Source organism: Manacus vitellinus, unplaced genomic scaffold (assembly GCF_001715985.3).
Source record: "Manacus vitellinus isolate BGI_N305 unplaced genomic scaffold, ASM171598v3 scaffold_42_pilon, whole genome shotgun sequence".
Classification (NCBI taxonomy): Eukaryota; Metazoa; Chordata; class Aves; order Passeriformes; family Pipridae; genus Manacus; species Manacus vitellinus.
In genome coordinates this window covers 1,204,712-1,229,134 of record NW_021940553.1, presented here as the reverse complement: position 1 = coordinate 1,229,134, position 24,423 = coordinate 1,204,712, and the positions used below count along the sequence as shown (strand labels likewise).

General features: G+C 40.2%; 1 protein-coding gene across 3 annotated transcripts in view; it reads right to left on the bottom strand.

Moving 5' to 3' along the window:
• The window catches only part of SMAD2 (SMAD family member 2), a 38,570-nt gene extending 18,121 nt beyond the window's left edge, over positions 1-20,449 (bottom strand). For all 3 annotated transcript variants that reach the window (XM_008928618.3, XM_018078776.2, XM_008928619.3), the window contains exon 1: positions 20,153-20,449. In XM_008928618.3, coding sequence (XP_008926866.1) covers positions 20,153-20,388 — 236 coding nt within the window. In that variant the 5' untranslated portion in view covers positions 20,389-20,449. The remainder of the gene's footprint in view (positions 1-20,152) is intronic.
• Between the last annotated feature and the right edge of the window lie 3,974 nt (positions 20,450-24,423).

Genomic DNA, 24,423 nt, shown 5'->3' with positions numbered 1-24,423 from the left:
GGGGTGCATCACTGGTGCAAGCATGACATGCCACACATTTGGTTAGTAAGTCTTTTGAGATGATACAGGCAAAAGTAAAATTTCACAGCCCTTGACAAAGCACAATGAACAGGAACAGTATTTTATATTGCTTCTCTATAAATATTCGAACTGTCAAAGCTGACAGCATACTCTACAACCTACAGAAAGACAAACAGTATCCTGAAGTGACTGTGTCACAGGGCCATAGCTTGGAATGAAGCTCAGGACACCACAGAAGCAGGACAGAGGTACAAAAAAGTGACCAGTTAGATCAAAACTGCTCCACTATTCAGCAGCTTACACGATATGCCATCTCCTAGGATGTATAACTGCTAAGAGCTGGGAGTACTGTAAGTGTTTTACTGGCAGATCCACACTAGGACTATATTCCAACAATCGACAGTCAAACACTGAAGAGCCTGCAGGAAATCACTCTGTATTATCAATAAAGTCAGCTCAACACAGCTTTTACTGTTCACTGGAAGAAACATCTGAGGAAATAAAGTGGTTTGTCCACTCTCCTGCTCACATAAAAGATCCATTGCCTACAAGATGCAAGACCGTCCCCCCCTCCACGTCACCCAGGCAATAAATTAGGACTCTTAATATTCACACGCACGCACACCAAATCAAAATGAAATTCCTCACAACCCTAAAAACCATACTTCACACACAGCACTTCCATGAAAGGCCACACTATGCTCATTCATACACAAGCAACTGCCTGACAGAGAGTAGGCATGCCTACTCATCCCAGAAAGGTGGTGCTGGAAAGGTGACTGAATTCTGAAAGATGTTTTAACCACCACTAAAACCATCTGAAAGGAAGACAGGAGGTACAGTGCAGAATTACAGCCTCAAAATAAATAGGAGTCATTCACTCCTAAATCTACCTTTTTGAGGCATCCAAAACCCCTTGTGATGCAAAGAGTCCTTTCACTGCCTTAGTCCATAAAGATTTTAGGACTAACATCTGTACTCATAAGTTAAACCTTGTCTGGAATCATTCCCAGTCCTTGGAGCATGATTATTGTCTGCTAGAAGGCAGCTAGGACATTCCCCAGCACCAGGCTGTGCCAACTAATGTTCTACCACACAATTCCCAGGTTTGAGACCACTGAGACCACTCGCACTGGGCAGTTTGGATGCAGCCCCCTGCCCTGGTATCTAAGAGTTGAAGAGTACGGACAAGGCAGTCCTGAGCCAGTTGGACACGGTGCCTGGGAATGTTCCCAGGCACGTTTAATTTATTAGTAGGGAGGCAGCCAAGACATATCACCATTTCACCTTTAATATGCAGACTGCCCTCAAACTGCAGTCTAGAAGCACACTTCAGGCTTTGTATTTTACCAAATGGGGGTGTTGGTTTTGAACAAGCTGTAAACTGAAGCGCTGATAAGCCATCATTGTTTCCAAAATATAATTTGGCTCCTGTGTACAAGATGTATTTAAATCTTTCCTGTGTAGACAGGGCTTAAATATACTCCAAAATACAAGCTTAAAGCTAATATACTTCCTCTCACCAGAGCAGACGCTTGCATAACAAGGAGCATTTTCACCACTGTTCTCAAAACAATTTGGCTGTTGACAGAAACAAGTCAACATTTGGTCAACAATACAACAGCTAGTTTTTTATCTTTTCAACACGAGCTCAGAATAGCAAATCACCACAGTCAGTGGCCTCCAGCACTCCCAGAGCAGGCCTGCTTAAATTGTTACTTTTGCAGATCCCACGAAGTAAGTGAATTTATTACAAGGGACTTCAGGGACATAAAGCATCAATTTGGCTCAGTTTCCCAGGTGATCTGAAGGTCCAACAAGAGAAAACTATTTCCTAGAGAAAGGAGAAATGATGGGAAAAAAAAATGCTTGCAAGGAATAACAACTACTCTTTGAGACCCAGGGATTTGTAGGGAAAAGTTAAAGTCTAGCAGGTATCTGATTGACCTGCTACACACTAAACTTAGGACAACTGGGGTTTGGGACTTTTTGGGACTGACTAGAGGACTGATGAGATGAAGAAAGCGTCACACAAGCTAATACTGAGTGGAATTGAAGCTACTTCCAGTGGAGCATTTCCCCAAACAGAAAGGGTTGCAAGAGCTGTTGTTTCAACCTGACTTTTTATCTGCTTATAGCAGCATCTCAGATCATATTATACAATTCTGGCAGGATGAATCTTTAATGTGGCTATCGGCATGCAACAGCACACAGTATGCCTTCACTTCTTCCATTTCATCACTTCCTTTAACAGGAAAATCTGAGTTCCAAAAAACCCGCACTCTGAGCAAGAAATTACCTAAACAGCAAAGAGCTGTGGCAACGCTTCACAATTTTCAGACAAAATGCCAAAACTGTCTCTCTTCAGTAAGACAGAAAATAGTGACACACACAAGAAAAATGTGGACACAGGAAAAAAACTAAATATTAAAGATAACCCAAAAGTACTTGTATTCCCTTATCTACATGACATAGATCATGTCCTCAGTCAGCATCAACAATACAAACTATCTTAGTGGAGTAACAGTTATCTGTAAGCTTATTACAAAAACGGGACTATCAAGTCCTCATTCAACTACAGATGAATTACTGATCTGCCCATGAAGAATGAACACAGACAAACGTGGTTATTAGAACAAACGCTAATAAGGAAGCAATATAATTGCTTTAATGAAGGATATCCCTACTGGAGGAATTAACTTCCACCTCAAAATCCCTAATAACCAGATAAAAACTACATGGGATGAAGCAGTCTAAAGTGAGATGCTGTACTGACCTTCACAAGGCCAAAAGTACAGATAGGCATCACATCATCTGGAACACACTGCCAAAACCAAATTCTTGTATTTGTGATATGATTTGATGGTAAAGGACACTGCAAGATAAGGCTCAACAGGGTAAGATGACCATCACCAAACAGCACATTAATGTTAGTCTGTGACAGCACAGCCTCAGTCAATGCAGAAAGACAGTTACATCTTGGCTTGCAGCTGCAGGAACTGTTAACTAGGAACTTCAGCAGTTGGAGATGCAGCTACACAGAACAATCCACAATCCCCTCACTGATGTCCAGATGCCAACTACTAAAGCCTACTGGTACTCAACCTAGGCCGCTTAATTAGGATCAGTTTCTCAACACAGCTAAAAGCCAGATGTACTGACTTGCAGATCTAAGCAAGCATGTGCAAATACTGTCCAAATATTCGTGGCCACAACATCAACAAGTTGGTGCCTACGCACGGCACTGCGCTGCACACACCAAGACATCCCTGCATTTTCCATCCCTACACTTTCCCCAAATGCCTTTGCAAAACAGCAGATACAACCAGGGATAAAGGTGGTAGGTCTTGTCAATGATACTCATTTTTATAGAGATGCTGTTTCATTTGAGGCTGTAGCTGAAAGAACCTGAAGCCAGCACAATTTAAACAGTACCCTATGAGCACCAAACCTACCACACACGTGCTTAGACTTGTCTCTGTATATCACTGGTTGTTGAATTTATTACCAATTTTTACTGAGAGATAGAATGAACAAATAATTATCCTACCACTACATACAGTTTTGGCAATACTGTGTGCTCAAGGTACTTTTTATACTAAATGCAGGGCTTGCAACAAGCACAGCCTCAGATGAAAGCAGGTAGAACCCCTTCAAAGATATTTACATGTGAAGTACCAGAAACTCTAAGCAGAAATGGTTAAACATTGCCACAATTCATAACTGCAGTTATACTTTCTTCCTCGAAGTCTTGCAAAGTGGAACAGCTCTAGAGGAGCTAAAAAGGCACTGAGTTGACAGCCTCCTCTTTACCTGAAGTGGTAGCACTAGAAATATGACAAATAAAACCTGAAATGCAAATAGCATTGTGCTAGTCAAAGACAGTATTCTAGAGAAAACATTACAGAATGGTCTTGGACATTTAATTTGCTTATTTGTGAAGTATTACATTAAGCCCCTAACTTCCTTCCTGAATCTTCAACATCTTTCAGAATCTGCAGCCACTAACAAGTTTGCCAAGTTCACGCTCAAGGCAATCTTTTCCATTTGTCTTTCTCCTGCACCTTATAATCATGAGCCTTTCCTCCACTAAATCTAATTTGTCTGCCTCTATTTTTTCTGAGGCATTTGTAGGGCTGGAGCTGTGGCTGAAACGAAAAATAATTTCAGCAATCTGTGACCGTTCTCCATTTTATCTGTTTTAAAGTGGTAGATAAGAATGAAAGATAAGTTTTCCAGTTCTAGAATTCTCACGCAAAGTCTTCCCTATTGCACTGAGCCTGACACCAGTTTTCACTTACGTTTTTACTCAAAGACTAAGCACCAAAAACGCAATAAAACCATAAATGATGATCGGGTTTTTCACTTGAACTAGCGAAGTTACTTAGCACAAGCACACAAATATCTTTATACTAACCTAACACTTACCAGACTTACTACACTGACTTAGGCTCTGGTTCATCACTGGTGCACCTAGACTGAAGCTGCACTCCTGTGAAGACACTGCCCACTACGCTCCACTGATACAACCTTTGAGAAAAGGCTCAATGAGTTGACGGATGAAAGAACAGAATCCTTCCTCTCACACCAGTTATCTTCTCCTTGATGCAACTGAGGCTCAAGAGCAGCTAAGGTGACACACCAAACCTTTGGAGCTAGCTCAGAGAGGGTCTTCAAAGTCTCCAGTAATAGGAAAGACAGAACTGAAAGGCTTAGGTGTAATAGAGACAAAACAAAGTCAGTAATTTAAAAAGTTCATTGGCTTACATGTAGTATTGTATTCAGCACAGAAAGTTCCTACCAAATCTACCTGACCATGGTTCCCTTAACTCTGGGTTTCAGATGAAAATGTGAGTAGCTGCCTTTATATTCTGACTTGATGGTCCTTTCTATATACTAAAAATTAGCATTTTACACTATTACAGCCTAAAATGCCTACAAACCAGAGAGCACCTGTCTCTGCAAACAGCCCCTCAGCGAGCTGTACAGACAGCTGCCTGAACAAAAGCTCTCTGTAAAATCCAGTTTGGCAGGCCTAAGTGTCTCAGCTACTGAAAGGTATGTTGCTCGTGGTTTCTCTTCTCCATGCTGGGGGTGACAGGGGAAAGGTTACTTGCACTATGCTCACTGAGAAAACAAAGTGATCTGTAATAACAACACGAAGTTCCTTTCATGAGATATCTACCATACTCCTTCTTCGAATCATTTTGCATCCCTGCAGAACTGACCGATGTTTTCTCTTGCATCTCCATCATCCCAAATTACAGTGACAAAATGTCATCTGCTCACTTAAGTGCACATAGCCAGGCACACACATTCATCAAATGGAATGACTCGAAGCTACAGCAGTTCACTCCCGCTTGAGAATGACATGAAGTTACACAGAGGTCTTGATCTCATTTTCTTGCAACACAAAATGCAAAGATCCAGGAATTCAGTATGAAATAACAACTTCTCTTTCAAGCACCTGATAGAGGGATGAGCTAAAACTTCAGGAATATCACATAAAAAACACTAGCGTGAATTTTTCTTAAAAATTATTTACACAGATCTGCAGTGGCACTTGTCCTTTAGAGGAAATGGACAAGGTTCTTCCACGGAGACCATTCTGTGGCAGAAAATCAGGCTTTCTACTGTGGGGTAGAAAACCAGACCCCTAGAAAAGTTCTGTTAAAAGGTAGTATCAGCAACCAGAGTAAATAAATATTTACATAAGTAGAGGTGGACAGGCAGTTTGCCATCAGATTCTCCAATTCTTCAAAGGAGAAACAGAGTCTGATAAGTCTAGGAAAAGAATGTAATGTAATGCCTAAGACAGTCCCGGACTCCCAGAAAAAGAGTTTTTGCAGAACTGAAAGCAGAGACTTCTCTCTCAGCACAAGCTCAAAAAACAATGGCAAAACTGTCAGCTGGACACTCAGCTCCTCTAACTACGAGACCTTCCTCAAGTGTCTCCAGACCCTCAGATGTACTTATTTAAGCAACTGGCTTTATAGTGATAATAAAAAAAAATAAAATAAAAATAAAATAATAAAACTGGTTTTCCTTCTCCCCCAGAATTCAAAATCAGACTTTTATTCTTCAAGCACATGCAACACAGATTACTTGCTCAAAATGGTAACTGTACCTTCTCTCCCTGCCTCCCTCCTCCCCACGTACACATTCAGGACATACTACATCCAAGAAAAAGATATTTATGTATGTGCATATTTAGTGAAATATAAATCAGGAACCATTACACAACTTCTCATCTTTCAGAATGCCTTCACGAATAAAGTTTACATAGAACTTTATAAAGTATATTCAAAATCACTACATCAAATACAAAATGCAGCATCTGAACCGAGGAAAATGACTTAATAACCTTCCTTATAAATGGATGTATGCTAAAAAATTAACACATCAAAATAGCCAGAAAAGCAGGAGGCACAGGATACAATTAACCTCTCTAACACTGTGGGAAAAGAAAAAAAGTCATTGAATAAATCCCATTTACTTCAGATTAAAACTTCAAGGATGTCCACAGGGGACACAAAAGTGGAACGTGATGTACAAAAGATACTCTGTTAGAGCCCAACATCTGAGCTTCCCAGTGCTCCTCTCAGGGCCAGTAGTTAGTTCCTTCCAGTTTTGCAGAGTGCCAGGGCAACAAGTCATCTTGATGAACAGTATATGCTTCTGTTGCCTTTTCTAAAGGCACACTTCTCCTGGTCACATGTGCAACAAACTACCTACTAAGGCAAAAACTACAGATATAAGGCAGGCCTCTTCAAAGCACTTTATCCTCCTGCCTACTTCCAAATCCTGACATGCTAGCCCAGTGCTGCCAACAACAATCAGTGTTACCTTTATTTTTCTCTCAATGCTAAGAGATGCTGGAAGGATAGCACCTCCAAGTTCAAGAGCAATCTTCCCAGGATGCCACAGACAGCAAGGCGAAGTAAAATATTTCTTTTCTTGTTGTCCATATGGTCTGTTCAGAGGCAGACTCTACATCAAGGAGTCTTTTTACTCTCTCTTCAAAAGTCAGGTGGGGAGCAGACCTTGAAAAACTTCTGAATGGCAAGGTCGAGCAGCACAGAGATGGTATTCAGGACTGGGAAACAAAAGACATGCAGCACAGCTCAGCCTTCCTCAAGACTCAGCAGGGAGCTGGCCACAAGTCTTGTGCTCAGAGACCAAAGATGTGGAGCATGCAAAAGCAGCCTACGGAAATCATGAGCTAAGAGCTTCCTTGGGAAACTTGCCCAGCAGTTCCCTCCTCTCAAACAAACACCACAGCTTTCAGCAGCTCTGATCTCACAAATGCTGATGCAGACTTACTGGAGATAAGAACCAAAGCACAGAAATACTCCCCCTAATCACATGCTCAAAAACAGCCACAAAACCAGTGACTTCTATGTGCCCTGCATCTAGTGAAGATGACAAGTGCACAACAGCATTCTCAATGGTAGCTCTCCAGAGACTAACCAGGCATGGGGTGGAGGGAAAACCAACAACAACGACAGAAAAAAAACCCCAAAACCAAACCAAATAAAAAAAAAAATAAAAACCAATAATAATAATAAAAAAATAAAAGTAAAAACCTATTATCACATGGACCCACAACTGCTGAGGATGTGGATGTTTATGCTTTAAGATGGCATTCCTGAAATGGTAACTTGGAATTCCTGCTCTCATTCATTACAGTACTATATCTAATAAAGGTTTTCCGACTGCTGCAGTTTCTCATAGTATCTTTAGAAACTTAAACTATTCTATGATGATAATCAGGCAGCAGGTTGAGATGACACTCAGGGCTCTGTACCATTCTGAACAGACCTTAAGAGACTCAGAAGTGTCCAAGGACACACTACCTGTGTATAAAGACACATCCATCACAATACTGGCTGATACATCCACAACAAATTGGTTTGTTAAAAGCAGAGAGAAATCTCACAGATCATATTTTCAACAGGCATTAAAAAATGACCTTTATCTCAAGTTCTCTAAGCACTGTTAGTCACAGTAGGTGTGCTGAAAGCTGGTCCCACAAGCTCACAGGTACAGCTACCAAGCAAGGGCCAAGTCAAATAATTTCTGTCGACCAGTCCATCATCTTCCAAGTGGGTGAGTGGCTGATGCTGCCGCTTGCGTGGGCTGTTCTGCAACTCGTGGACAGCTGAGAAAACACGAGATATTTTGATTAACTTTCTCAAACTACTGCGTCCACGGTCCTAGAAAAATATGTTAACTAGGCAAGAACAACAGTTGCAGGTTCTTGTAACACTTTTTTTCAAACTGATGAATTACACACCCATTTCAAGAAACAAACACGCACAGGATATACAATGTGATTTGCTCAATGCAGGGAGGTCATTACACCCTGAGTGACCCTGCTGCAGCCCAAGCAATGCACACCTGGCAGAAAACTGGTAAAGCAGAGAATACATTTACCTTGATCCACATCTCCGTGAAAACTCAGGGAAACATCAAATATTACATTACTAAGGCATATGGTGTTTCCTACAAGGTATTTCAAAGGAAGTTAAAAGACTGACACTCAGAGGAAGCTTCCTCAAGCAACATACTGATGGAAGAGAACTGAATGGTACTTGTGCCAGTCACTGTTTGCTAAATAAATACAAAATTAAGTCAATGATGTTACCAATACTCCAGCAGTGTCCTTATTTTATGAGGAATATTAAACAAAATCCACAGCTAGCAAGGAAACCATAAAAAGGTTTGAAGAGTCTCACTGTTCCCACGCAAGAAACCAGTATTTTATTTATAAAACGCACTTAGCATGTTTGCTGAGATATTAAATTGCCTTATCCACTCTTGCTAAGGCCAAATCAATAAACTAACAGCAAAGCTGCCTAACCAGAGGCCTCTGTCTCCTCAGGCCCAGAAGAGAATACAGGACCCCATATTAGTTAGATATGCCCACAGAAAAGCTGAGTATGCAGGACACCCCTAGAACAAGAATCAAAGTCTGTTTCCTGAGCTCAGGTAGAAAGGATGTGTTAAGAGCATGGCCCAGTCCTGAAGTCTTCGACATCTTGCTCATGATCCACACCCAGGACACACACCTGAAGACGATGCCGACAAGTGCTCTTGCCTCACACGCAATTGCTTAACAGTTAAAGCCCTTTCCCAGGACACCCGGCAGTTTCTTTTTCTCACTCCACCTACGAGGAGTCAACCCTGATCTACCAACACCTGTTCTCTGCTGAGGTGGCACTTGCCCTGCTCTCTCTTTTTCTTTGTCCTGTGGCAGCCAAAAAGATGGGAGTTTCAAAGGCTCGAGGAACATTAACCAAGTAAACGGTTATGTGGCTTCCTGTTGGCAGGAGAGCAGATTAAATCCTTCTTGGAATGCCTGTGGTTGTTGGCCTCAACACTGAAGGGCTCCCACATGATGAACAAACACAGTGACACTGGACTCCAGTAAAAATGTCTTCTCATCATTGAACAGAGTATTACAGAATTTTTTACATGGCTCCCACCAATGCAGCTTGCAGCAGGTGCAGTCACTTCACTAGGTCTTCTGTTTTCCTTCTATATTGAATCAAAAAAGGCATCTTCATTATTAGCTTTGTGGAATTCATCAGTATGGGCATACTTAAACTCTTTCCCTGTTAAGTTTATATTCAAGTTCCCTCCCCCCCCCCATAACAGAAGGGTGTATTTAGGATAGAAAGACAGAAATGAATTATCAATTAGCTCTAGTGACTGAAGGTTGTACTGGTGTAGGCTTACACAGCAAGGTTCACAAGCCACTCTCAGAAAATGCAGGTGGAGTCCCTGAGATGAACATTTGATTTATCTATTAAAGAGAAAAGATTTTTTTCTACCAAACACCTGAGAGTCAAACACCATTTCAAACATGACTTTCAGTCTCACAAAGCCGCGAGATTCTGCATCAGTTCATATCAGCCTTTCTTCATGTTCAAAACTGCAAAACTACAGCACGAATTAAAATTTTTTAAGTATCAGAGAAACTCAACTTGAAGCCTCCCACAAAACTAAGGGGAAGTGAAGAGCTGTTCAGGGAGGTAACTCACTAATGCAACTAACCAGTAACTTGAAATTCTGCACTTAAGCAAAAGTCAAGGGTATGCTTCTTTTGCACCACATTTTTCTCTATCCGGGAGCCAAGAAAACAGACCAAGCATCCAAAGAGATGGTCCATCTACCTACAGTTACGAGCAGAGATTTTAAGTGAAAATTTTCACCTCTTCATCTACTGAAACTTGCTTTTACATTTTGTAACGAGAAGCCACAACTTGGAGGATCGTTTTCTGAACAAATGCTGAAGTCAGACCACTGTGCAGCCCTTGTTCAAGGGGATTTCCCCAACTTCACTGTTCTTCTGCCAATTTCGAAGCATATGCAGCGAGATGTGAACCTACTCCAGCTCCCGATTGTTCTCTTGCATCCTGCCAGCCGGCGTCAAACAATGCACTGTGACAGAAGCCAAAGAAAGCTGCTCATGATGAGACTACGGCATTGCACACAGTAAATTTTAGAAGTTTTCCACCAATCAGCGCAGCAGGCGAGTCAGAGTAAGTGAACAAAAATAAGGAGTAAACAAGGCATGGGAAATTACTTTTATTAAATTAGCAGGTGTAGATTACAAGCAGGATTAAATCAGTAGGGAGCCTATTAACCAGCTATTTGTGTTCAAAGCTGCAGCAGCAAAAGAACTGCAGTATCTTGTTTATCCCATAAATTCTTCCTGGACCAACAGCCTGAGCTACACATTCAGGAAGTTTTTCCTCTAAAATTGGGTGGGTTGTCATAGAACATTCACACTAGTAAAAACAGCACTCAGGTGATTTGTTGCAGTACCAAGAAAACTAAATTGGCTGACTTCTACAGTAGAGTATAATGGCTGGATATAAAGACATGAATTACCACACCAAGCCAGGGAACACTTTTGCATTGACTGGGGCTGGGCATAGACAGAATCTTTTACTGAAGAAAAAATAAATACTATTTATGAGAAAATTTAGGGGTCAGTATTGACAATAAAGCATAGTCAACATATTTTTCTTGAGTTACTAATACATCTTCTTAATGGCAGCATGAACTGCCACATGCAGACATAATTCTTCCAAGTTAGAGCTTTCTACCAGGATTGACTGAGCAGGTAAGTCACTAAAGTAATCACAGGCAGCTATTTTTCATTTGCCTAAAACTCAACAGCCCCAGCATCAGTTGTTAACCTGACAATTAACTGCATGGAAAAAATGAAGCAAGCTTTAACACTTATTTTTGATTCTGACTCTTCCTGTTTCTTATCATTAAAGCAATCCTAACGAGAAGCAACAGTAACTTGAACATAAAGAAATCTCACAAATTCCAACAGCTCATTTCAATTTGTTTTCACATCACTGATACTACAGCAGAAAAAAAATACCTTAACACTCACTCTGTAAATAAATAATACAGCCTACAGCAGTGAGGTGAAGGTGGTATTATCACAAACCTTACAAAAAAAAAAAATCACAATTTATAGACTGAAAAATTACAGCAAACTAAAAGCTTCTAAGGTTACCTGAGAAAAAACAGCAGAGCCAAGGCCAGAATCCACATCCCCTGAGCCTTTATCCAGTGCTCCAGTCAGTACACAAAATAATCCCCGCAATTCAACATTTTTTCCTCCTGACTCGAGAGACAAGCTCCTTTGAACTATACAGCATTTTGCTACCGGCCAAGTATCTTGCACATTGATATTTTTACACGTTGACCTAGCTCAAACGACACGCCAATACTTTCTGCTTGGCATACCAACTCTAACAAATTATGTGGGTAAGTCACATGGCTTCCTGAATTGCACGAGCTTAAAACTGGCAGCCCTAAGTATCTTTGTTTAATACTCTAAGACTTCCTTTTTCAGGATGACATCATTCTAAGATGCTGTAACCTGAGCTATGTCTACACTACAGCTTAACCTTAGCTACAGCAATTCAGTCCTTAACACCAGCCACAGCTGTGCCAAAAATCAAGTGAAGTTATGTTTTAGTTACATAATTAAACCTTTAGTTTATAATTAAACCTCACTCAATTACACTGGAACACAACTGCTACTCTTAATTTCAATCGACAGGGACCTTAAAACTCATCCAGTCAAACTCCCTGCCATGGGCAGGGACACCTTCCACTAGCCCAGGTTGCTCCAAGCCCTGTCCAACCTGGCCTTCAACACTTCCAGGGATGGGGCAGCCACAGTTTCTCTGGGCAACCTGTGCCAGGGCCTCACCACCCTCACAGAGAGGAATTCCTTCCCAATATCCCATCTAACCCTGCCCTCTGGCAGTGGGAAGCCATTCCCCTTATCCTGTCCCTCCAGGCCCTTGCCCCAAGTCCCTCTTCAGCTCTTTTGGAGTTTCTTTATATACCAGAAGGGGCTCTAAGGTCTCCCCAGACACAGTGGAGAATATCAGGAATAAAGCCTTTTTGCTAAATGGCCAGTCTAGTAAGTTGTAGTAGAGGAAAAGGATATCATGAGAGGAAAAAACTATTATCTTAAGCACATGTTAATTCTGCATCCTATTCTATATATGATATACACTGACACTATGAATCAAATAGGAGAAAGCAAAAAAAAATTAACTTTAGGCTACAACAGTATTTAATTTTTTGGCTTACTCTGCTTTGACCATTCACTGCCCTCTGTCACACCCCACCCATGATGGCTCCTCTCAATAAACAGGACCTGGAGACACTTTTGACCAGTTTACAAATGTTTTTACTAAGAAATGCTCAACACACTGTTTTCACAACAGGTTTCAAAAAGGCATTTACTTAAAGTCTCTTTCTGAAGAAAAGCACCACCAAGTTATCCAGCTCCTTCCCTGAGTAAGCATATAAAAAATGTATAATTAAGGAATACTAATACTAGACAAGCTGGTATTTCCATGTGGTTAGTTTGTCTGAACAGACTCCTTTCTTCCACCAGCATAAAGAAATTGAGAAATTTGTGAGGGACCACCAGTTATGTACATCTTAAGTCTAGTTTTTGATAAAACAGGCTGAATTGATTTTTAAAGTAGTGTTAAAGAAAATGCCTAGGAGTGCTTTTCAAACAGATGGAGGTTACACTACCAACACTGTCTTATTGACTGCTAAACTTGAGTTCAGAAATTAAATTTCAGAGACTTGAAGTCAAACCTCACGTGAATTTTTATTTTCCCATTATATGTCCACGCAGCATCTAAAGGTGTTCTGCAACCCAGAGTTTGAATGTGTCATTTTGCACACATGTAATTAGGGCCAGCATCCTTTTGTCTATAACCATATCCTTTAGTCTTTTACAGAGAGCAGAGACAATATTTCAGTCCCACCATAATTATGGGACTGAAGAGCAAGGGCAGTTTGATCCTCCTCCTACACAGTTCCAGTGAGCACATCCAAAGTATTCCCAGCACCAGATATCACAGGGAGGATCAGGGTATTATGAAGCTAATCTTGGCCAACACTTCTCAACATCTCAGCTCTCTCTTGCTTTACTTCCAGGAGAGATCTCTTTGGCTTTGTTCTAAAGCATTATTTTTATTGAAATTCCAACAAGAGAAAAACAGAGGGGCCTGTGCTTCATCCTCAATAATCCTGTCATCAGAAAAGGGAGTCAGTTTATCAACAAACAAATTACAAGCATGTTCCTCCTGTAATCTCAGCAATAAAAATAGTACTTCAGTGAATTCTGAAGTACTGTCTTAAATATACTTATTTTTGAAAGCTGAAGATGTTCAACTGTCTTGAAACATTTAGAGAACCAATTTACATCTAAGTGAATGCATCCAGACAGAGATATAGTATGCGGTTTGAGGGTATTCTTTATATATAAAGCTATGATTAAACATCAATGTCCATCCCCCAGCTTGAACAGAGAATTATCCCAGCTCTGCTACAAACTATTGGACAGTGCCAAGTTCTCTTTCTGGGAAAACAGACTTCACCTCTGTCTGGACAGCAATGTTATTTTAGGATCTACTATGCCAATCCAACCGCCTAGTGCTGTCCTCTTTGCTAACTCACTCATTGCTTTGCAGATGTTGGGAACTCTTCTAAAACCAGTTTCCAGAGAAACTTTCCCTCCTCCCCAGTTTAACTCCTGAAATCACCCATCTCCTATGGCTTTACCTCGAGAAGGAGCAAATTGATTTCTGTATTGCTATCCTCCGAAGTAACCTATTTTGGGGAAAGATATTACAGCTTGAAAACAATCTATTCCAGAAGCCACATCAGCTTGACAACTCTGCTCTACTGGTGATCAAAAGCATTCTCAAAAGTAGGTTACTGCGTGCAGGTATGTGATCGCTTTCCTGACAAATACTCCCAAGGAATTCAAGAAAACACGCTAACTGATGGAACAAGTTCTATTCAAGAAAAACTGTACTCTTTACACCTAAACTAGAAATTACTTTTTACTCGGGTATCTGAAGAAAAAGGCATCAAAAAGCTGTAATTTTAAAATATTTCTTTGCTGTCAAACAGTAGTGCCAATCAGTTGTCCCATCTTTGAACAGGATGTTTCTTTGCCCAGTAGAAGACATCAGAAATACGACAAAATTAAGATATATTGGATTTTTTTCCAGGACATCATAAGTAAATATAAGAGAAGTAGTTAAATGTCAACAGCATTATTCACTTTAAAATCAAGAGCAGTCCTTTAAGCTCAGAAGTCACATGGAAAAGAAACTCCTGGATATTTAATTCACAAAAAATACCACCTAAACAATAAGTAAACCCAAAAACACTACAGCCTTCAGAAGCAGTCAATATATATGACATATATCATTATATTTTTACTTTCTTAAGGAAGAATCAGGATGTGATTGGTTCCATGATAGCAGTTAAAAAAATTACCAAGCTTCACTATTGGCTAAAGTGAAAAATATACAAGTATGGCTTTAAAATATTTGAAAGATTACTACTTCATCCTAACAAGCTCAAAGGAACACCAGCGTTAGTGAAGATGGTCAGTAATTCCAATCAACCACTTCCTTGCCTGCTTCACATTCCCAACACTCCCTCCAAATCTTCCACATTCCCAAAACCATGGAACCCATTGTAGAGTTTTTTCTTTGACTCTAGATGGTACAAAAATTCAGAATTCATCTCATATTGGAAGTAGAAGCCAGGTGCCTTAGAAGTTTAACTGTGGACTAAAAATGCCACAGATCACCTACATTCCTGATGTCAGGATATGAGCCCCTCTCACTTTCTAAGTCAGAACTGGGAGGTTGCAGAAAAGGAAGAAAAGATACACTTCTGAAAACAATAGCACAGGGATGCTCTCCTCATCTTAAATGAGGAGGACAGAGAGCACATTTAAGACTACATTCTCTGCACACATACTGAACTGCAAGAAAAAGCATTTTTCAGATAATATCAAAACTAATGTCAAAGCAGGCTGCAAAGCAAGACCTTGGCAGGAGCATTAGCCTTCACTCTGCTATGGAAGCAACTGCTGCATTTCACCTCAGACTCTACAGCACCTGCATGGTACCATCACCCCAGCAAACAATCTCTAAATTGGGATTGAAGAAAATTGATCTTAAAACCTTACTTCAGCCAGAAATCTGCCAGATGGCTTTTCATCAACAGTCAACACCACTTTGCTTTTGTAATGTAGTTTAATATGAAGCAGCAATAAAATTTACCTCCTGTGCAGAAACTCGGGTCCTCCCATTAACGCTGAGATTCAAGTGTTAAGTATCATTCCACACATACAGTATCAAAAGCAAGTTTACATAATAACTGTAATACAACTACTACTATTAAAGTCAACAAAAAATTATTGACATTAATAGTAGAGAGTTTAAGTTATCAATCAGGAAGGTGTTTGATGATGCATCAAACCCTTCCATACTACTGAGACGAGTACACAAACACATGGAAAAAGAAAACAGAGACATACTGTTATAGATGCATGTTTTAGCCGTATCCTTCCTCACAACCAGGAACAGCCTTTGTCAGGGCACACACCAGAGCTATATTCAAAGCTAAAATAAATGGAAGCTAGAGATGCTGGGAGTGATGGGAGGCACCTGTTTATCCTCCTGCATAGACTGGAAGAAAAGAGAAGGTGCACCTATGCACTGGGTGGTTTCATGGCCCAGTTCAACACCGTATCCTGCAGACCGTGCCAGCAGTAGAACAGGGACACTGCCTGCAAGGAGATGAGGTAAAGTAGTGTTTTGAGAGTGCAGTAACAGGTAAGGGAAAATACAGGGAAAGATGGACTCTTCTGGGGAAGAGTCAATTGTTTTGACATGCTAGAAATGAGGATTACACCTGCCTGGGAGTTCTCCATATAGGCAGGTCATCTCCATTATTACTTGCCCTTCATAGAAGATTAAAAACCTAATACAGTTGTCACATTACCCAAATATTGGCATGGAGGCAGAATTCAACCTGTGATACAGATGAACCCAGCTACAGCTCATCCCTCACTTTTTTTGCTTTTGCTTTTTTTCAGCTTTAAAAACATAGGAGATACCACAGTCCAGGTCAACATTATCTTAAACTTGACCTGACTAAACTCTCTTATTAGTTGTGCGTTATCAGGCATTTCGCAAAAGCAACTGTTTTATGGCCTTATTCAAAAGCACCAAAAATTAAGCATGAAGCATATCTATATTCCTTTTAACACAAAAAACCCACACAGCTGATCACACCAAAATACTGGCACGCTGAAACTAGTTATTTGTGTTTCCCCACTTTGGATTCCAACACTCTGTGCTGTCACCAGTGAAACAACTTTTTAAATAACAAAGACAGACTATGAATACGCCAGTTGATTATTCACCACATGGCATGGCTTGATTTGTAAAATGCTTGGATTTTAGCCATCACTAGTTACAGAGTTTCTATGGACCGGGCTTTGAGGAACCTTGTCTAGTGAAGATATTCCTGCACATGACATCTAGTGAAGACATCCCTGCAAGGGGGTTGGAACTAGATGATCCTTGAGGTTCCTTCCAAAACAAACCATTCCAGGATTCTATGATCCAACAGAAAAATCCAGGTTAATAAGAACGAAACTGCTCCACTGGAAGAAGGATGTTCGTGCTTTTTGTTTCTCTTCTTGTGCCTATGTCAAAACTGCAAGGGAAAGAAAGTATGAAGGCAGGATCTTAAATGCCACCAAATTCATCATGTATTTCAGAAAAGTGAACTCATGTGCCAACATTTAGTTTCAGAACACACAGGGATTATGTGATTAGAATCCCACTGGCTTGCTGGGAGGATTCAGCAAGATAACTACAAATTACTTAGAGGGCTAGTGTCAAAAGGACCTCTGTACTTATTTAGCCTCTGCTCTAGATTACTGACCCACTTATGAAGAGCTAAGCACCCCTGCTGTGCAATGCCAACACCCACTCCATCTGTTTGCTTCTGCTTTCTCAGAACCTCTATTAGTCTCATAAGAAGTTGTGTTAATTACCACATGAGCAGCTTCTGTGTAGTACACACAGGATCAGCCTCCCCTAGTGTGTAGTCACCTTGACAAACCGCACAGAAGCAGCACAACCCTAACTCAGCAGGATTATGGATGACATACAGTAAGAAACGCAGATTCCTGAAGAGGTGATTTAATACAACTTCTGTTCAAACTGCTCTCGGTTTTGAGAAAAGCTTATAGAAGTTTAGTTGCTTAAGGTTTCAATGATAAAAACGCATAATAGAGTTTAATGCTGCATCAAACCCTGGAAACCTCCAAGGGAACCAGAAACTTGCAAAACCACAACTGAAACTTCTGTAGAGGGAATAATGTGAGAGTGGCAAAGAGAAGCATCCCACAACACTTGTCAGTATCTACACCAGATTAAACAGCATTAATGAGTAAAACTAAAGCTGGCTAAAAAAACCTAACACACACAAAACCCCTCCCCAAGCAGAACAACATTAGGAAAGCTAGCCCAGCTGTCACATCAGAACTGCATCTCAGCAGCTTGGCACCACAAACTTCCTGCTGACTAGGAAGGAAAAAAGTTTCAAATTCAGCATTTTATTATTTATCCCTGCTGATCTGCAGATCTTTAAGACATTCATTAAAGTGGGACTCAAGCAGTGGTTTCATTAACTTACTAAATCCAAGAACAAGAATCTCCAAGAAGTCATTACAGTACTGAGTTGACATTCGTTACTTCTTGGGAACCCAGACTACTGCTGTCAAATTGAAATAATATCAACAGTTCAAAAGCCAACTATGAAACTCAAAAATTCTCTATAGCACTGCTGGTGACCCTGGTATCATCTCACCCACTAATACCAAAGCCATTTCTTAGTTTAAAATTCAACCTTGTATAATAGCCAACATCACTTGAAGAGCTCTTCCTGGTTTACTCCTAAGGTACTCAAGAAGAGTGAAACCCAGGTCCAGTCCTTTTTACAGCTGACTGGAAGACAGATGAGAACAGTACATCACAGCCCAGCAAGAACTGTTGGTCACAGAGTATAGCACAGTTTCTTACTCCATTTTAAGGAATTATTTACTATGTCTCCTTTAACACAAAAGGCCATGCAGGCATACTACTGCTTAAAAATAGTGATCTATTAGCCTATTGTCTGGATCTTCCAAAAAAATTCAATGTAGACAACTATCCTTCTGAAGTAGCAATACTTACTGTCCCAGTATCCCTGTGGGAGAGCTCTAGAAAGTCTAAGAGCCCTAGAACCTAGAGGCACACTTTGTATCAAGTGAATCTCTGCGAGGCAGATTTAACTGCTGTCATATGAAACACCTTCCACTTAAGCACTTCATCTTTGTCATGGTAAAGAGTTGTTAAATACACAGAGTCATCTCAATAAATATATATCCCTACAGGTTCAAATCTTAGTCTGCTGATATACACTGAGACAAGAAAGCACTAATATTTTATTATTGATTGGTTTTCACCTGGCAAAAGGAAGAAAGCAGAAGGGAAACCCAGAGGATTTTGGGACTACTCTAGAGAAGAAAATACAAGCAAAAGGCAGCATTAGGATCAAAAGGTGAAGAGAAAAGAACAGAATTGAAGAAGCCATTCATTCAGAGCATATTCATGCCTTTCTCAGACAGCTGTGTCAAATCTAAAAGAGAATGCTGAAATGATTATCAGATAACAGCTATAACACATTTGATATATGGAAATCATTACTGACACCAGTCAGATCTAGTTTGCACTATGATTAGTACAAAGGATAAAAGTAGCTGGGATGAATGTGCTCATACAGAAGTAAAGTTCATAAACCAGACACAGTTTGTCTCCCCTAGAAATCATTAAGGTGTCAAGTGGCTAAGTGCCCAGAATACTCCTGTGCCACCAGATCCTCCCACTTTTTCATAGAAAAACACACCTGTGAAGTGACTTGATATTTCAGTCACACATAACGAGCTTGCTTGGGCACCTCAGTGGGATTTCTGTGCAACATGAATCGAGAGCAGACTGCATTATACTTACAAACATCACCCTTGCTCTCGCACAGCAGTTGCTATGAATTAAGCTGAGAAAGTCAAAGAGGTAAAATACAAGTCGTTCACCTAAATGTTTATACATACAGAAGCAGAAGAGCAATTCTAGAAATACCCCAGGTTATTAAACAAAAAGCATTTTCATTAAACAATTACAACAATTACAGTAAATAAACTGGTCTTCAGACAACCTGCCTCCAAAGATAAAATTCCCCTTCAAAAGGGAGAATGGAGGCAGCTTGTACAATTTAAATGAAACTACCAGATACAACTGAAAGTAATTAGATGACTGAAGTGTTGACCAAGGAAAAACTAGTCTTTTTTTTTTTTTAAATGAAAGTGTCTGTTCAGGTATACCCCCCCTACCCGATTATAGATAAGGTTATTAAATAACAGCATAAGGCAGTGCTACAAACTAAGAGCTGTGTTAGGCAGCACTAGAACACACACAAACAGAAATCTACATAGTAATGAAAAGTGAAATGAAAGAAATTGTGACTTCACAAAAAATGTGATTCAGTTATAAGCAAGCACTATAAAAATCCAATATAGGTTTTAAATAATTTTTAAAGAATCAAAAGCATGCACCTGATTTTTTAGTGATTTGTTCACAGATAGCCTAAACGTACATTTAGTCATTTCTTAAGTGGTTGTAACAATTTCAAACACAACAGCACTTACCTTGGTATTGTCACACATTTTGTATTGCAGTTCTGAGTGGTAATTGCCTTCTCAAGCTCATCCAGCTGTCCAGTTTTCTTCAGCTTCTTGACCAAGCTTTTCACTGCTTTTTCACACCATTTTTCTTCCTGACCGTTCTGCTCACCACCACCGGCCCCTCCAGAGCCTCCAGCAGACTTTTTCCACCCCAGAAGTCTCTTCACAACTGGTGGAGTGAATGGCAGTATGGATGACATGACTTTCACCAGACAGAACACTCAGCACGCAGTAAATTAGAGAGCTCCGTCCAATCCCTGAAAACACAAACCAAAACAAGACGCGTTAGAACTGAGGCTTCACATGAAACAAACACCTCCCTCCTTACCAAATGGCATAGGGTACTGCCTCCCAAAACAAGTCAGATAAATGGTTCAGAAGTAGTATCATCATGGTTAGGAGGTATTTCAGCGATGAAGTTCAGGTTTGCTACAGACTCTTCAAAAGTTAACGCAGACTAAGGTTACTGTTGGACCAGACATGCAATTTTTCCTGAAGTCTTTCCTGACTAAAGCAAACTTCAGCAAATACACAAGGTAACTTGACTCTAGCTTTGCACCTAGGCTGGCTGGTTTTAGTCATTTATTAATATTTTCCACAAGTCACTGACAAATTGCATACATATATGTGCATGTTCCACCCAGCTCCAAGTTAATTTAGCAAAGTGAAATTGTGTTCCGGACACCATTTAGTCGCTATGGCTTGAGAGAACTCTTCCAACAGCCAGCCATCTCTCAAACCTTTCTTTTCCCATTTTGTTTGTCATGTTTTAAATAACTAACAATTTTTGTTCCACAGCAGATGCCAATTTCAAACTCACTAATAAGTCTGGTGATAAACTTGTTCCCATCTAGAGTCCAGTGGCCCATAATAATGAATTTTCTCAACTGGCAGCACTTAAAATCATCATGTCTTTCAAAATTCAACAAACGACAGATAAAATCTTAATTGGCAGGCACCTGAGCAGTAGAACTTTCCAACTTTGACAGCCTTTCATTCAGTGTAACTACCTGATCATGATATTTATATAAAATGAAATATTAAAACGAATGCTGAAACTTGAGCTATGTTTAGCATTCACTGCAACATGCACTTCAAATCGTTTAGAAGATAAATGATAGCCATTTGTTTTTGCAGCTTCCATTAGGCCAGTTTTAGATCTTAAAATGTAATACCTAAAACCAACAGGCAGACAGCTGCTAGAAATTGCTTGAGGACATTAATGTTCCTATGGAGAGAAGCTGAAGTCGAAAATGTTCTTATTTCCAGGCAGTAAATGGGTATTTGAACTCTGGAAAGTTACCTTATTTCCCAGTGAGTTCAGTCAGCTGAAAATACCTTGTTTTAGCTAAAAGTTAACATCACCTTCACGCTCCTTGAGCTGAGCTTTGAAGGCAGCTTACGTGCCTCTCCAACCCATAGAGGTGCACTCCCCACATCTATCCAATATATACCAACTTCACCTTACTGAAGTTTCCCATCTCCAAAACAGCATGATGTGGGACACTTCAGCCTACAGCATCCATGGCTAATTTATGCCTTGTCACATCTTTGCAGCTTCAGGGAGGACCAAGTCAACAAACACTAGATCATATTCTACAGTTAACTTTATATCATAACTTCTCAACTTCCACAAAACAGAGCATTCAGTAGGGCATGACATTCAGTTTCAAAGAAATTATACCTCCATAAACCAGCTTCTCAGAGCACCTAAAGATATGGCTGAAGCAAGAAATGTAATTTTCTGAGGTCAAGGAGACAGAGGTTCCAATTAACAGGGACTCAAGATCAACACTGGTAACTTTATGCTAATACTCTATCCTAAAATCACAGAATCACTGAATGGTTTGGGTTGGGTTGGAAGGGACCATTAGAAAACACTTTGTTCCAACTCCCCTGCCATGGGCAGGGGCACTTTCCACTAGAACAGGTTGCTCAAAGCAAAATCCAACCTGGTCTCGAACACTTCCAGGGATGGGGCACAGCTTCTCCAGGGAACCTGTGCCAGGGCCTCGCCACCCTCAGAGAGAAGAGCTTCTTCCTTACATCCAATCTAAATTGACCCTCAGTTTCAAACTGTTGCTCCATGTCTTGTCAGTATAGGCCTCGGTATAAAGTCAAAGCATTTATTTTCACACAAGACTATAAAGAATTTTTATTCTTCCAATAATGTTACATTACTATAGAATTTGTCACCAGTATTTCAAACTGCAGGTTGTGTTACCTGTAGAAGCATTGCTCTGGAGCCATGGCTACAGCAAACGAGAAAAATAAACTCAATAGCTAACATTTTTTAATTAAACACTAAGACAGTAGAGGTACAGTTTCATAAGGAGTCAAGCCAACACAACACCTACTTGCCACAGGAAGCCTATTTCTCCTTCCTTTTTCCCTGTGGCACCACCACCACCACCTCAGCACCGGCGCTAATGTCCTCAGCCAAGTAAAGTAAAACAGTTTAATTTTGTGGGGTTTGCTGAGTTAGTTCTCTTTCAAGTTAAGGAGTTGCTCACACATGGTACTGAAGTACCCTAGGTGATGTCAGATAAGTTACAGGAGTGTGGAAGGACTCCAGTCCGTGCCTTCAACCGCAGTGCTGGTGTTGACTGCATCACTGGAAATGTGCTTTAATTCAGACCATTTATTCTGGTGACAAAACCAAATTAAGCAGCCTGACACGTTCTGAACTGTTCAAGGGCCTGGCAGTGAAACACATCAGACCCCTAATAAGCACCCTGAGCAGCTCCAGAGATGAAATAGGAGGCTTGCGTGGCCCCTGCTGGTTTAAGGAACACAGTTGGTTTCTAAAACAGGGAGCAGCAGCCACTCAGCTTTTTAAAAAAAGGCTTCAGCCTTCGAGCAGGGACAACACCGGATGTTTCACAGGCACATACACGAAACTCAGAAGGACCAAAAGGACAGGCTTTAAAGATCGCATTCTAAAACAGCAGCAACTGATGGTGTAATACCTGAACATTAAATTCAGTGCTGACAGATGTAGGCAACCAAGTACAACCATCACTGCTGATCCACTCACCAGTTATTCTCCTTTTTACAGAGATCACTGACACTTGAGTATTTCCTGTGCTTTAGCTCCAAATCTGACACCTTTCAGTGCCACAGAATACTCCTTTGATTGTCAGCCTCAAGAAACACACACTTCAGGAGAGTCTCATTTACCACCAAGGTGGTAAGTGGCCTGTCTTTCAGAGCCTATTGTTTCAAACCCTCCAAACATTCTCAGATTAAATATGTAATATCCCCTCTTACTTGCAATATGTTTTTTTTCCTTTGATCTAATTTTTCAGCTTTACAATACTCCTTGTGATGAGGTGTCCAGTTCTGCAGTATTTTCTCTCTTACAACTGATTTATATATATATATATATATATATAAAAAATTTTCTGTATTCTCTGGTGCCTTTTTTTTTTAAACCAAGATTTGCCTTTCTGCTTCAAATGCACATTAAATGATTTAAGTCTTGGAGCAGGAAAGAATTTAGAAATTCTACACCTTTCAGTTTTTCTTTATATTTGAACTCTCATACTATTTTGACATACTCAGAGGCAAAAAACCCCAAATCCTTCTTTTCTCATTTCCAAACGACTGTAAGCTCAGACCTAACTAACCTGAAGTTTCCAGATGCTATATTTAATTGTATCTAGTTGCCTTATAGATGTGTGTTCATCCAGCTTCTGCAGATGTCAGAAAGCAAAAGCAGATCTGCCACCTCCGTGAAAATTACCTTTAAAAAAAAAAAAAACAAAAAAACCACAAAGGCACACATTTAAAGAGCCCTTTATAACAATGATTTTTCTGCAGCTTAGCACCTATTTAACAAAAACACAACATACACAGCTGCAGACTAAGAGTCCAGGAGGCTTAAACTAACTTCTTCCTTCTAGCTATTGTTTTGCCATGTCAGGGATTTGCTAGGAGTATCAGTAAGAATTTCACCAAGTTATTCCAGTAGTGGCCCTGTATCTTTCAAAGGGTGAGCAGAGAGAATGTGACACAAGTAGGACAGGACTTCACTCAGCCTAATACTTCAGCTGATTGTGATGAGTACTCACAGGAGAGTGTTTCAGCTAGCTTATTTATGAAAAAAAAAATAAAATAAAATAGCAGTCTGCTCCAAGACTAGACCAGACAGTGCAAACTGTAAGGCATGGTTAGGTTGAATCATGGGCAATTTGGCTAAATGCAGATTTTGCAAAGAAAAAGCAGTAATGGTT